At 47.6% G+C, this 15,212-nt stretch overlaps 1 protein-coding gene across 1 annotated transcript in view; it reads left to right on the forward strand.

Moving 5' to 3' along the window:
* Positions 1-10,483, forward strand: part of LOC142257541 (ERO1-like protein alpha) — a gene marked incomplete at its 5' end in the record, with an annotated part of 28,054 nt that extends 17,571 nt beyond the window's left edge. Inside the window, 4 exons of the mRNA XM_075329691.1 lie at positions 983-1,065; positions 1,544-1,620; positions 1,793-1,913; positions 10,399-10,483. Of these exons, the coding sequence (XP_075185806.1) occupies positions 983-1,065; positions 1,544-1,620; positions 1,793-1,913; positions 10,399-10,483 (366 nt within the window). The remainder of the gene's footprint in view (positions 1-982; positions 1,066-1,543; positions 1,621-1,792; positions 1,914-10,398) is intronic.
* Positions 10,484-15,212: the final 4,729 nt, after the last annotated feature.

A 15,212-nucleotide genomic window follows, 5' to 3' on the forward strand; every position in this document is an offset into this window, starting at 1 on the left:
CCCTTTTCATCTCAATCAGGATATCTCCTTACCTTCATTTTGCCCTCATCCAATTCACCAATGTGAAAAGGATTTGCATTTGTTAGATCTAGTGAGAGCACTCCGGATCTACGTGTCTCGCACGGCGCCCCTGCGCCGTTCTGATGCACTCTTTGTCCTTGTCGCTGGCCAGCGTAAGGGGTCGCAGGCTTCCAAGTCAACCTTGGCTCGGTGGATCAAGGAACCGATTTTTGAAGCCTACCGTTCTTCTGGGCTTCCGATTCCTTCAGGGCTGAAAGCCCATTCTACCAGGGCCGTGGGTGCGTCCTGGGCACTGCGGCACCAGGCTACGGCTCAGCATGTGTGTCAGGCAGCTACCTGGTCTAGTCTGCACACTTTCACGAAACACTATCAAGTGCATACCTATGCTTCGGCGGATGCCAGTCTAGGTAGGCGAGTCCTTCAGGCGGCGGTTGCCCACCTGTAAGAGGGGGCCGTTGCGGCTCTTTTTATTGAGGTATTATTTACCCACCCAGGGACTGCTTTTGGACGTCCCAATTGTCTGGGTCTCCCAATGGAGCGACAAAGAAGAAGGGAATTTTGTTTACTTACCGTAAATTCCTTTTCTTCTAGCTCCTATTGGGAGACCCAGCACCCGCCCCTGTTCCCTTCGGGCTGTTCTTTTGTGTACACATGTTGTTCATGTTGAATTGTTCTTTTGGTTCATGGTTTCAGTTCTCCGAACATCCTTCGGATTGAATTTACCTTAGACCAATTTATAAGTTTCCTCCTTCCTGCTTTTGCACCAAAACTGAGGAGCCCGTGATGCACGGGGGGGGGTGTATAGGCAGAGGGGAGGGGTTACACTTTTTAAAGTGTAATACTTTGTGTGGCCTCCGGAGGCAGAAGCTATACACCCAATTGTCTGGGTCTCCCAATAGGAGCTAGAAGAAAAGGAATTTTACGGTAAGTAAACAAAATTCCCTCCTTTTGTAATTTGCAGTACACAGAAGCGGCAAACGTGGGAAATGGAGAATTGGAGTGTGAGAAGGAGAAGAGGCTGGGCGCTGTGGATGAGTCCTTGAGGTGAGTGGAACCCTCCGAGGACCCTCTTTGTGGCCTGGGGTTTGCATCTTTTTATAGATGGTTTGCTCATTGACCTAATCTCTTTATTAAACCCTTTCATCACTCATGAATGATTTTATCATTTATTCTAATCCTGGATCATATTTTCCTTCCTACAATGTAATGTTCCTCTGTTACTCCTCCTGGAAATGTAGGAACGACTTAGTATTTCTAGCTGGGGGCTTGTCTAGACACTGGCACCACTGATTGGCCAGTGTAAAGCTGTACAGGGACACGCCTCCAGCTTCATTCATAATTTTGTAGGAGGAACAATAGAGGAGCGGCACAGTGAGGAATTCTAAGAACTTGGTGTTTTCTGGCCAGTACAATCCGGAGAGGTGCCGGGGCCGGGTCCTTCCCTGTAGATGATGTACGTGTGTTGCAGATATAATCCGGATGTCGATCGTGTGACGCGGGAAATGTTTTTTTTTTCTTGCAGTGAAGCGGCACAGGAAGCTTTTTTTCAGTGGAATCAACATGACGATTCCATGGATGACAACTTCTGTGCGCACGACGGTATGTGACCGCATGTGACCGCACGTGAAGCATTTGTAAGGAGCGCAGCTCTTGGGATGGGAGATTCTAGATTAAATATCTGAATTTAAAGAAATAGTAAATTTGCAATCCGTGAAATGAAGATGACACTGCAGGATAACGGAAGGTGACTTCATCTCTTCTCCCTTTTCAGATGAGGAGTCGCCGGATGCGGAATATGTCGATTTACTCATTAACCCTGAACGTTACACCGGCTACAAGGGATCCGACGCCTGGAAGATCTGGAACAGTATCTACGAGGAAAACTGTTTCAAGTAAGTGACTATTTAGACAGATAAAAGCCGGCATTAGGTCGCTTTCACACTGCGCTCCTCTCCCTGTACAGCGGTCCCATCGGGGCTTCTGTCTGAAGCCCTCCACAAATGGGTTTCGGACGCATGCGCCGATGGGGCCACTGACTATAGTGGTGCAGACAGTCACCGTGTGCTCTGTTGTGCACCATTTTTGGGAGTATACGCCTATTGGAGGCAGCCAGACGTAGTAGACTGCACCTGGGTGTCCGCCTCCACTAAGCGTATGCTACTGAAAATGTTGCACGATAGGGCACACAGTGACCCTGTCTGCCACTAAAGTCAGTTGCCCCATTAGCGCTGACATCCGAAACCTATTTTGCAGGGGGTTCAGACAGAATCCCCGAGTGACCACTGAACGGGGGAGAGTAAGGAGTACTTATTACACAGCGAGATCGCTGCTGAGTCACAGATTTTGTGACGTACCAGTGACCTCATTAGCGATCTCGCTGTGTGCGACACTGAGCAGCGACCTGGCCCCTGCTGTGAAATCGCTGATCATTACACACAGCTCTGGTTCATTTTTTGCTCGTTGCTCTCCCGCTGTGAAGCACACATCGCTGTGTTTGACAGCGAGAGAGCAACGATCTGAATGTGCAGGGTGCCGGCTTCTGCGGACGCTGGTAACCAAGGTACATATTGGGTAACCAAGCAAAGCCTTGGTTACACGATATTTACCTTGGTTACCAGCGTAGGCAGCTTCTAGAAGCCGGCTCCCTGCACACGTAGCTAAGGTACACATCGGGTAACTAAGCGAAGCGCTTTGCTTGGTTACCCGATATTTACCTTGGTTACTAGCGTACGCCGCTCTCAGGCTGCCAGTACTGGCTCCATGCACACGTAGCCAGAGTACACATCGGGTAACTAGCGAAGCGCTTTGCTTAACCCGATGTGTACCCTGGCTACGAGTGCAGGGAGCCAGCGCTAAGCAGTGTGCGCTGGTAACCAGTGTAAATATCGGGTAACCAAGCAAAGCATTTTGCTTAGTTACCCAATATTTGCCTTGGTTACCAAGCGCAGCATCGTTTCTACGAGTCGCTGGTGGCTAGTCACTGGTCGCTGGTGAGATCTGCCTGACAGCTCACCAGCGACCATGTAACGACGCACCAGCGATCCTGACCGGGTCATATCGTGGTTGGAATCGCTGGTATGTCGTTTAGTGAGACTGTACCCTAACGCAGTGTGAAAGTGACCTAAGATTCATATTGAGGATTCAGGTCCGGTTTTTCTTATAGCGATGGTTCCCCATATTTATCACTTGTTGCAGGTCCTAAATCTCTTTATGACAATGGCTCCGCTTTATCATTTCACAAGCCATTGCACTGACCAGTGAATTTCAGTACAGACCATGCGAGACGACTGAACAAACCAAGATAAGGGATCGGTTCTCTCCTCTTGGCAAATCTCCTTGTTTGCTTATTCGGATAAACATAAAACTGTGTGTGTGTAGTCCAGGATGATCCAACTCAAATATCACAAAATAAATAGGAGGTGCAATATTAACCCCCTGCTCCAGGTAGAGTATTGGTGCCTGAAATGCTCACTGCTACATAGCCATGAAATTTAGTCACATCCTGTGTACTGCCAAAAAAATCCCCTCCAAAAATGATGATCTAATCAAGACTAGATAGTACCAGTGACTACAGGAAACTTTATAATGTTACTTTTCAGAGAACTCTGCTTCTTTCTCCACCTATGAGCCTTTTCTACCACTCTCTGTGACTTATCGTTCACTTTGAAAATCTGCTAAAATCTGTCTTAAAATATGGCACCTTTTTGAAGTCTTTGCATGTGGGAGGGGGAAGAGGAGTACAGTGACAGAGGCAGAAATGGGCACCGGGTACGTCAGCATTCTCGCTGGAAGCACAGCTGCACTGCTCAGTACTGCTGTATAATCTCCATACTGCTAATGCTACATAGTTAGAGGAGCAGAACTCCCGCTCGTCTGTGTGTGCTGTGTATGGGAGACATCATGGCAGCCAGTTTCCACCCACTAGCTGAAAGACAACTGAATGTTGGAGACAATCTGCTAATGTGAAAACCGGTGAGAAATGTAGAATACAATGTTCAGGAATGTCCATATACATACGTGACTGCTTCTTCTGAAGTCCCCTGACCGGACAGGTGCGCTGTACACCGAATTTCCCTCTGTAAACTGTTACATAATTCTACAGAACAGTTTAGTAACTGTCAATTCTTATCTGGTCTTCACTGACTTTTGAGCTGTGACTCCCTGGCCTCTTTCACATGCCTGTGGGAAAACACACGTTTTTAATGTACGCGTTGAAGGTGCGTATGGCCTTCCGTGTGCTGTGATTTGGCACACGTGTGTTTTCTGTGCGCTGTCTGTGATGGCATACAGAGATCAGGAACTTTCTACTCACCTGTCCGTGGTGCTGCTGTCTCCAGTGCTGCTGCTTCCGGGTCCGCGGTGCAGTAAATATGCGTGAGCATAATGAGCGGGCCCAGAAGCAAGTGACAGCAGTGCTGAAGACAGGCGAGTATAGAAAGTCATTTTATTTTATTTCAAAGACGCGTGGTTTCTCCGGTACGTGTCACATGGATCACTGCCATGAACTTAAGAATAAAGAGAAGTTTAGCTATTGAATTGATCAATACAACAGAGCCCCAACACCTCGTCATGGTATTCTCTTACATTGGAGCTAATGTGTGTCTTCCCATACGGACACACGGTCCTTGTGAAAATACTCATGTGTGCAGACCTATTGATTTTACTTGGTCTGTGTATGTCCGTGTCTTTGGTATATGTGAAAATGGACGTCCTATGTACCGGAATTACTGATGTGTGAAGGGGACCTTTGGGAAATGCACTGGATCCTTAAATCTCTAAGAGCCTATTCTAATATGCCATAGGTTTAATAATAATAATAATAGCGAATGCCTCCAATTAGAAATGTAGTATAGTTCTCCTGATTAGCTATGTTGCTTACCTCATGTGCAGGGCATTGCAGCTTAGGTATCCATGGTTATGAACACCAGCAACTGTCACTATATGAGTGAATATAATCCTGGATTCCTAAGCTGCAATGCCCTGCACATGAGGTAAGAGACATGGCTATATTGGGAGAACTATACTACATTTTTAATTGGAGGTAATTGCTAATCTTCTTATTATACCTACTACATTTTCGGAGAGGATCTTGGAGATGGGAATACCCCTCTAAGTTAAATACAAACCGACCGTATGGGAAAGAGTGTGTATATCCTGTCTATATATAGGGTAATCACCTATTCTGCATTGATGCAGGGAAGTGTCTAGTGGAGATGTCGGTCATAAGGCCGAGATGCTTGCACAATCTGACAGATGGCACGAGGCGACCGTTACTTATGTCATACAGCTATACATCAAAAGAGCAATCTAGACATTGAGAAATTCCCCTAGAAAGACAGCGGGGATTTTCTTTTATCTATAGAATAACTGTTATTATAAGCCACAGAATTGCTGTCCTTTATCAGCAGCATTATCCTGCTGAGCCATTGTAACGCTAATCTGAGTCATCAGAGGGAATGATAGAAAGTCAGTTGTTAAAGCTGGTGTCACACACAGCGACAACGACAACGACGTCGCTGCTACGTCACCATTTTCTGTGACGTTGCAGTGACGTCCCGTCGCTGTCGCTGTGTGTGACATCCAGCAACGACCTGGCCCCTGCTGTGAGGTCGCCGGTCGTTGCTGAATGTCCAGCTTCATTTTTTGGTCGTCGCTCTCCCGCTGTGACGCACAGATCGCTTTGTGTGACAGCGAGAGAGCGACGAAATGAAGTGAGCAGGAGCCGGCGTCTGGCAGCTGCGGTAAGCTATAACCAAGATAAACATCGGGTAACCAAGGGAAGCCCTTTCCCTGGTTACCCGATATTTACCTTCGTTACCAGCCTCCGCCGCTCTTGCTGCCAGTGCCGGCTCCTGCTCTGTGCACATGTGGCTGCAGGACACATCGGGTAATTAACCCAATGTGTACTGTAGCAAGGAGAGCAAGGAGCCAGCGCTAAGCAGTGTGCGCGGCTCCCTGCTCTCTGCACTGTGACATGTAGCTGCAGTACACATCGGGTTAATTAACCCGATGTGTACTGTAGCTAGGAGTACAGGGAGCCAGCTCTAAGCAGTGTGCGCGGCTCCCTGCTCTCTGCACATGTAGCTGCAGTACACATCGGGTTAATTAACCCGATGTGTACTGTAGCTAGGAGTACAGGGAGCCAGCTCTAAGCAGTGTGCGCGGCTCCCTGCTCTCTGCACATGTAGCGACGTTATGATCGCTGCTTCTGCTGTGTTTGACAGCTAAGCAGCGATCATAACAGCGACTTACAAGGTCGCTGTTACGTCACAGAAAATGGTGACGTAACAGCGACGTCGTCGTCGCTTAGTGTGAACCCAGCTTTAGATGCGAACTTGTCTTCCACCCCCTTAAAAAGTAACCTCCTGCTAATGCAGCACTTACGACGGCACGGTGGCTCAGTGGTTAGCACTGCAGTCTTGCGGTGGCTCAGTGGTTAGCACTGCAGTCTTGCAGCGCTGGGGTCCTGGGTTCAATTCCCACCAAGGACATAATCTGCAAGGAGTTTGTATGTTTTCCCCGTGTTTGCGTGGGTTTCCTCCGGGTTCTCCGGTTTCCTCCCACACTCCAAAGACATACAGATAGGGACTCTAGATTGTGAGCCCCAATGGGGACAGTGTTGCCAATGTATGTAAAGTGCTGTGGAATTAATAGTGCTATATAAATGACTAAATATTATTATTATTATTATTACGACGGCTCGCTCAGTCTGTTTGAAGGTAAAGTCTATTCCGTTGGACAAGTTGCAAAATGCCATAACCTCATCAGATCACTGCATCGTCCTAAGACCAGAAAGAAGGAAAGAAGAAATAGTTGCAGAGTGTGGATGAATATATTCTGAAATAATGTAAAAAAAAACAAAACCCAAACAAACACTTTTTAAATATTTTTGCCCATCTGCTATTTCTGGCAGCCACATAAAGCTGATGGAGGCCTGAGCGGCTCTGTGGGATGCTGCAGCGCTTCACCCTGTGCCCGTGTATACAGAAGTATACAGCACACATGCCAAATGGTCAAGTCCTACTGGCTGCTCTTAGTCTCACCCAACCAATCAGCGGGCAGGAAGTATTCGGCTTATGTAACAGTGCCCCGACCGCCCCAGGAAGCCGGCTGCAAGGCGACACTCAGTCTCTAGTGTTAGTTTTACCAGGACACCATAATCTTGTGTAGCAGGAACCACAAAACTCTGGACTGGGTTTTTTTTTTTTTTTATAGGAGTAGAAAACTTCTTGGGGTGGAGGGGAGTGGATAGTGTTTTTTTTCTTTTTTTTTTCTCTGTATAAAAAAAAAAAACCCCAAAAAACTCAAAACCACTATCAACTCCCCTCCACCCCCAAGAAGTTTTCTACTCCTTAAAAAAAAAAAAAAAAAAAAAAAAAAACTATAAAAAAAGTTATCTGTTGTAAAAGCACTTTGATGTTAAGAGATTTGAGCATTTTTGTTTTTCCGGCTTCTGGTTTTGTAAAATACCTGATAGGGAACAGAAGAAAATGCATGTGTCTACTGATGGAAAAAGCTGTAAAGCTAGGCACTGTCCAATCAGAAGGGTGCAAACCCCCCCCCCCCCCCCCCCCGCCGCCCCCCAAAAGTTTGGGGAAAAAATAGCTCTGTATGGCCATGTTCCCACGTTATTTTTGCTGCGGGTTTTTTTTCTTTTCTTTGTCATTTGGTTTTATGCACGGTTATGTGCATAAAACCAAATGACAAAGAAAAAAAGAGCAACAAAAATAACGTGTGAACATGGCCATACAGAGCTATTATTTTCCCAAACCTTTGGGGGGGGGGCGGGGGAGTGTTTTTTTTTTTTGCACCCTTCCGATTGGACAGTGCCTAGCTTTACAGCTTTTTCCATCAGTTGACATTTTTTATGTATGAGGAAAGCCTATGAGATTGCAGAAATCTCCCGCGCGCACACTTGATCCCCCCCCCCCCGACTGAAATAGAAAACTGCTGCGTCTTTTTTTTTTTTTTTTTTTAAAGAAGCAGCATGTTGATTCTTTTAGCGGTTTTGCTGCTTTTTTATGAATGAATCTAACAAATGACACACCAAAAAGTAGCAAAAAACTTGTTTGTTTTTTTTTATTTTTTTTTTAAACTGCCAAGAGATCATGTTTTGACAAAATGCAAGATGTGAACATTGCTTCCAATGGTAAAAAAAAAAAAAAATCAAAACGCAAAGAATTGACATGCTGCATCTTTCAAGCTGCTTTTTTCCATTTAAGGGTCTGTGCGCACTGGGTAGATGGGTTTCTTAAGCAAAATCCGCACTCGCTGACAGAATTCCGCACCTGTGGCAAAAAAAAACGCACCCAAAATCCGCATGCGGTTTTACCACATTTTGGTGCGTTTTTTCTGCGGTGTTGTCCCTGCGGACATGCTGCTTCTTTTTGCTGCAGAAATTCTGCAGCAAAACCTGTAGGGAAAAAGACGCAGTGTGCGCACAACATTTTGGATTTCTCATAAACTTTGCTGGGAAAGAACTGCAGGAAGGTTATGAACAAAAACTGCAGCAAAAAACCGCAGTGCACGCACAGGGCCTAAGTTAGAAAATAAAGAGCAGATTTCTGAAATCTCATACGTTTTGCTGGTACTGTAAAAAGCAGCTTTTTTATTTCATTTATTAGCATAAAACCAATTTAAAAAAATACAACCCCCCCCCTCTCCCCCCAGCAAAAACGCAACGTGTGAACATAACCTTACAGAGCATTCATATTGAGACTTTTGCTGAGTGTTTTTGGAGAGTAAATTGAGAGGAAACTGTCAGATCCTGCTGAAAACTCCTCAAAAACTTGTACACTCTGAAAACCTCAGCAAAAAGACTGTGACCGCGTCCTAAAGGAATGTGCGGAGTTATTTAAGTGCCGCCATTTTTGCAGCTTTCACTCATTACTGATAAGTTTAGAGCGCAGATTCTGGTTTACAAACTTGTGTTTTTGACACTGGTTGTTAGTCTCTAGAAATCGGTGCGAGTAAGCGGAGTTGTACAAGGAGTCTGCTTTATTAATGGCGTGTGTCAGTATTCACATACGATATTGGTGTAAAGAAAGGTGGGCAGGGAATGTAGACATTTTCACGCATTGTGCACCACTGTGCAAAAACTGGTGCAATTTCTGTCGGTCCTGTTAAGGCTGCTTTCACGCATCCGTTTTTTGCTGTGTGCCACAATCCGGCTCTTTGCAGAAAAAACGCAACCGTTTTTTTTTTTTTTTGCCGCCGATTGCGTTTTTTCCGCATAGACTTTCATTAGTGCCGTATTGTGCCGCATGGCCTTGCGTTCGGTCCGGTTTTTGCCAGATGCGGCATATTTAGCCCATGCGGCGGCCGGATGGAACGTTGCCTGGCACGTCCGGCAAAAAAAAACCCGCATCGCGCCGCATCCGGCCAATGCGGCGCTTTTTCCAATGCATGCCTATGGATGCCGGATGCAGCAAAAAAGGCATCCGGTCGCCGCATGCGGTTTTTTGCACTGCGCATGCTCAGTAGCATGCCGCAACCGGCAAAAACCGGACGGGCCGCATGTAAAAACTTATGCAAAAGATGTGTTTTTTTCCGCCGCATCCGTTGCATAGGTTTTAGAGCCGGATTTAGCCGCAGTGCTAAAACCGGATGTGTGAAAGCAGCCTTAAGGGGGCTTTACACGCTGCGACATCGCTAATGTGGAGTCGTTGGGGTCACGGAATTTGTGACGCACATCCGGCCGCATTAGCGATGTTGCTGCATGTGACACCGATGAGCGATTTTGCATCGTTGCAAAAACGTGCAAAATCGCTCATCGGTGACATGGGGGTCCATTCTCGATTTATTGTTACTGCAGCAGTAACGATGTAGTTCGTCGCTCCTGCGGCAGCACACATCGCTCCGTGTGACACCGCAGGAACAAGGAACCTCTCCTTACCTGCCTCCCGGCCGCTATGAGGAAGGAAGAAGGTGGGCGGGATGTTACGTCCCGCTCATCTCCGCTCCTCCGCTGCTATTGGGCGGCGGTTCAGTGACGTCGCTGTGACGCCGCACGGACCGCCCCCTTAGAAAGGAGGCGGTTCGCCGGTCACAGCGACGTCGCCGGGCAGGTAAGTATGTGTGACGGGTCTGGGCGATGTTGTGCGGCACGGGCAGCGATTTGCCCGTGTCGCGCAACAGAAGGGGGCGGGTACCCACGCTAGCGATATCGGGACCGATATCGCAGTGTGTAAAGTAGCCTTTAGTTTTTTTAGTGGGTTTACAGGATCATACGGTAAAACAGACCAGGTTTATGTAACTGTCCCCAGACTGGCCACCTCCATGAGGTTAGAGGGGCAGGTCATCATTTTGGAAGCTATGATGTTCATTGCTACTACATGTGGGATTATTAAACATGTCTATTGTTTATTTTTTATTTAGGCCAAAGGCAGTGAAGAGGCCACTGAATCCTCTGGCGTCTGGACGAGGTAAACATGGGCTAATTTGTGCTAGGCCTCAGGCCTAAATGCTGTCCTTAGAAACCATGTCAGTGCTGCCCATAGCAACCAATCAGATTCAAGCTGTCATATTTCCAGGGAAGGCTTAAAAATGTAAGAAGCAATCTGATTGGTCGCTATGGGCAACGCAAGCCATTCTTGGCTTATTCCTGAGGCCTAGTGTGATTTCTGCTATGACAGGAAATTTTCTATGAGCAGCTGAGATAATGGCTGACGGGTGACCTGAGGTGTTATATTATGTAGTCATATAACAGTCCCATCAAAATTCAGACTCTGCAGTAAATATAATAAAATTTATTAAAGGAAATGTCCGTCCACTTAAGGTTTCAATGTTTTTATGTACGCCTGGACATGTCAGTGTATCTTTGTGGACCATGTACCCACCTAAAAAAATAAAATGGGGAAAAAACGGACATGTCCCAGATTAATCGCCCATACAAGTCTATGGGTCCATTAAAATCTGGGAACTATGGGGAAGCATCAATATGGCTGCTACTACCCATAGTCTCACATTGTGTAAACATGCCTCCGAATAGCCAAGGGCAAGATGGCTGCTGTCTAGCGTTAGGACGGCATGTACGTACAGCTATTGTTTGATTATACAGAGGGGCGGCAAGTTGTGTGTTCTGGATGGAAGCCCAGCATGCCGCCTGAGGTGAGGTTGTCGCATTGGACGGCCATTGTTTTGCGGGATGTTTGTTACAGAGGAGATAAAATAATACACTTTGTCACAAAACCTCTATTATGTCTCTTGTGTCATAAATATTTTTTTTTTTTTTTTTTTTGCTTTTCAGGTGAAAATGACGGTAAGGAGAATGTAATCTTATGTTCTTCATCTTGAGATGATTTCCAAGAAGCTGTAATATGAGCCGGGTTCCTTGCTCAGGTTTTCTTGAATTGGACCCATCTACTGAGACTCCATTCACACGCATGGACTTCAATGCAGAACTCAATCTGAAAATTCATATTAAGTCCACAACTAAAGAAGTTTATTTTTTTTTTTCTTGCCCCTTCCTGTTCCAGTACTGGGTCTCCACTGCTTCTCCGGGTATATGTTGCTGTCTTTAGCACTGAGGGGGCATTGCTACTGTCTGAGCTGACAGTAAGGCTATGTGCGCACGTTGCGTATTTGCATGCAGTTACGCTGTGCTCTGCACCACAGTGTAACTGCATGCATCCTGCATCCCCAGCATAATCTTTGAAGATTATGCAGGAGCCGTGCGCACGTGGCGTATTGGAGAGCAGCGCTTCGGCAGCTGCCCGAAGCGCGCTTTCTAAGAAGTGACATGTTACTACTTCCGTGCGCTCTGCATGCATCCCCCGCTCTGTCTATGGGAGGGGCTGCACTCAGAGCGCATGAAATCGGCTTTTTTTTTTTTCCATTATGGACTCTTTCTACAGCGGTTTGAAGCGCACGTGTGCTGTTCGAATCGCTGCAGAAATGTCTGCAGGGACAGAACGCCACGTGCGCACATAGCCTTAGAGAAGCTGAGCTCAACAATGTCTGCAGCGCTATCAGTGTTGATGATGTTAGCGCTGCAGACAAGAACAAACTCCTGGAGCTCTGCTGGACCAGGAGAGGGTAAGTAAAGCACAGTTTTTGTAAAAGCAAACTGAAGCTGAGTGACAGTTTTTTCCAGAAGCTGAAAACCCCTTTTAATATTTTTGTGGATAGGATTTTTGTTACCTTTTGTTCACTTCTACAAGAAAAAGATTTCGTACATTGTTGGTGCAAGAAAAAAAAAATTGGTGCATGTATCATAGCTCATCTCACAAACAAAACCTGGCAGATTAGAGGTATCGGATGGCACCTCGGTGCAGAACCTTGAGTGTCGCGTTTGGATTTCTGCTGCAGAACTTCTAGTTAATATATTTTGGATTTCCCAACATACGTGACCATACCCCTTACATGATTGCTGGGGATCTGACCGATTGGACCCACGAGAAGCTCTGAATGCAGCAGCGGGAGAGCAGGTGCACCTCTGCCCCCTTCATTCTCTAAGGGACTGCTGGAGACGGCGGACTATATATAGTCCGTCCCATTAGGATAAGTTCACACAATGATTAGTTTGTTTTTTTTCTTCTTTTTCCATTGTGTGTTTTCATGTGTGCTTTTACACAGCGTTTTACAGTTTCAGCAAAGTATATGGCATTTATATAAATCTCTTGCAGTTTAAATATGCATTTTATTTCTGGAGTTTCTCCATAGACTTAAATAGAACGAGGATAACCTGTAGATTTCTACAGCAGAAATGCAATAAATCGATGTGTAACCCGCACGTAACTTATTATTAAACTTGTATCAGAGCCATGTAAGAAGTTTCCAAAACAAAGCAGTTTGGTCACAAAGGAAAGAGGCCAAAACTGCAAACGGAAAAAGCATGTTTAAGAAAAAAAGCAAAAATGCACTAAAAAAAACAAACACAGGTTACCTAATTGGGCTAACTGGTGTGGAAATACTGCGGCATTAATAACGCACTAAATGCTCTTCATCAGGTTCACATGACCGTATAAGAAATTGTGCAAATTTCATCCAGAAAACTCAGATCCACCCCCCCCATTCACTTGTCATCCATGTGCAATCTTTTTTTTTTTTTTTTTTTTTTTTCTTTTTCGCTCCTAATTGGGAGACCCAGACAGTGGGTGTATAGCTACTGCCTCTGGAGGCCGCACAAAGAACTACACTTAAAAGTGTAAGGCCCCTCCCCTTCTGGCTATACACCCTCCCGTAGGAGTACGGATTCCTCAGTTTTAGCTTTGTGCGCAGGAGGTCAGACACGCACGCATAGCTCCATTGTTTTTAGTCAGCAGCAGCTGCTGACTATGTCGGATGGAAGAAAAGAGGGCCCATACAGGGCTCCCAGCATGCTCCCTTCTCACCCCACTGTATGTCGGAGGTGTTTGTAAGGTTGAGGTACCCATTGCGGGTACGGCGGCAGGAGCCCACATGCTGATTCCTTCCCCATCCCTTTTTACAGGGCTCTGGGTGAAGTGGGATTTACTGGTCTCCAGGCACTGAGACCGTGCTCCATCTACAGCCCCTGGAGAAGATGCTGGATGGAGCGGAGTACATCAGGGACATGGCCCTGCTTCCTCAAGGTACTCTGTGTCCCCGTGCATTTGGCGCTCACACCGCAGCATGCTGGGTGTTGTAGTGCGCCGGGGGACATCAGCGCTACGGCGCTTGTGCCATGGCCTCATTCAGCTTCGCTGAAGCAGGCACACCTCTGGGAATCGGTCGCGCCGGCCGCTGGGACTGCGGCGCGGCTGGCACTTGTGGTGCGCCGGGGACTTCAGCGCGGCCCGCGCTTTTACGGCGGCCGCGCTGATAACTCGAGTCCCCGGCTTTTGCGGCCTGCTTCCGTTCGTTCCCGCCCCCAGACCTGCCAGTCAGGAGAGGGGCGGGACGCTGGCCACTTCTGGGAATCGGTCGCGCCGGCCGCTGGGACTGCGGCGCGGCTGGCACTTGTGGTGCGCCGGGGACTTCAGCGCGGCCCGCGCTTTTACGGCGGCCGCGCTGATAACTCGAGTCCCCGGCTTTTGCGGCCTGCTTCCGTTCGTTCCCGCCCCCAGACCTGCCAGTCAGGAGAGGGGCGGGACGCTGGCCAGTGCATCAGCGCCGAGGGCTGGAGTCGTTTTTACATACTCCAGCCCTCACAATCGGCACAGAGGGGACACTGTTTCCCGCACTTTTGTTTGGAAACTCCCACGGACCGCCCCTCTCCACAGACGCCGGCAGCCATTCCTGCTGACGCGCTGAGCTGCAGAGGGGAGCCGGGGAGACCCAGACAAGGAATTCTGCGCCTCTTACCCGCTATTCAGCGGGCGGTAAGCAGCCCTCAGGGCTCACCCCCTCTTGTGCCAGTAGTATTCTTAGTATTTTGTTTCTACAAATACTTGGTATTACATAGCGCTGGTCGCCCTTTGGCTATAGACTCTCTCACATTGCAGAGAGCCAGCAGCATGTCGTCCGTAAAACGCAAGGGTGCCAAGGCACAGACATTATATGCTTCCTGCACCGCATGTGGGACTTTTCTACCGGCAGGCTCCACGGACCCCCATTGTGTGCAGTGCTCGGCCCCTGCGGCGCTTGCACAGCCGGGACCTCCGCTGGACGTGACCCAGGGTGTACCACCTGTGAATGCTGTCCAGGTGACAGGAACTGAGTTTGCAGCTTTTGCTGACAGAATGTCTCTCACTATGTCACAAATTCTTGACACATTGCGAGCTAGGCCTGTACTTCAAGCCACGGACACTGTGCAATCATTGCCCCCTGGTCCCCCTCAGCTGAATTACCTCCAAGCTCCGGGACGGGCACATACACCTCAGGGTGAAGACTCTGACTCGGACGATGGCCCCGGGCAGCCTAAGCGGGCTCGCTATGACGGGCCTTCACATTCATCTCAATGGTCAGGATCCCAGCGAGATGAATCTATGGGTGATGAGGCGGACGTAACTGATCAGGATTCTGATCCTGGGACCGCTCTCAATCTAGATACACCAGATGGTGACGCCATAGTTAATGATCTTATATTTAACATCAATAAGATGTTAAATATTTCCCCACCAGCTCCTCTTGTAGAGGAGTCAGCTTCGCAGCACGAGAGAATCCATTTCAGATACCCTAAGCGTACATTAAGCACTTTTCTGGACCACGCTGACTTTAGAGACGCAATCCAGAAACCCCACGCTTATCCTGAAAGGCGTTTTCCTAAACGGCTTAAAGATACACGCTAC

The sequence above is a fragment of the Anomaloglossus baeobatrachus genome, chromosome 12 (assembly GCF_048569485.1).
Source record: "Anomaloglossus baeobatrachus isolate aAnoBae1 chromosome 12, aAnoBae1.hap1, whole genome shotgun sequence".
Lineage (NCBI taxonomy): Eukaryota > Metazoa > Chordata > Amphibia > Anura > Aromobatidae > Anomaloglossus > Anomaloglossus baeobatrachus.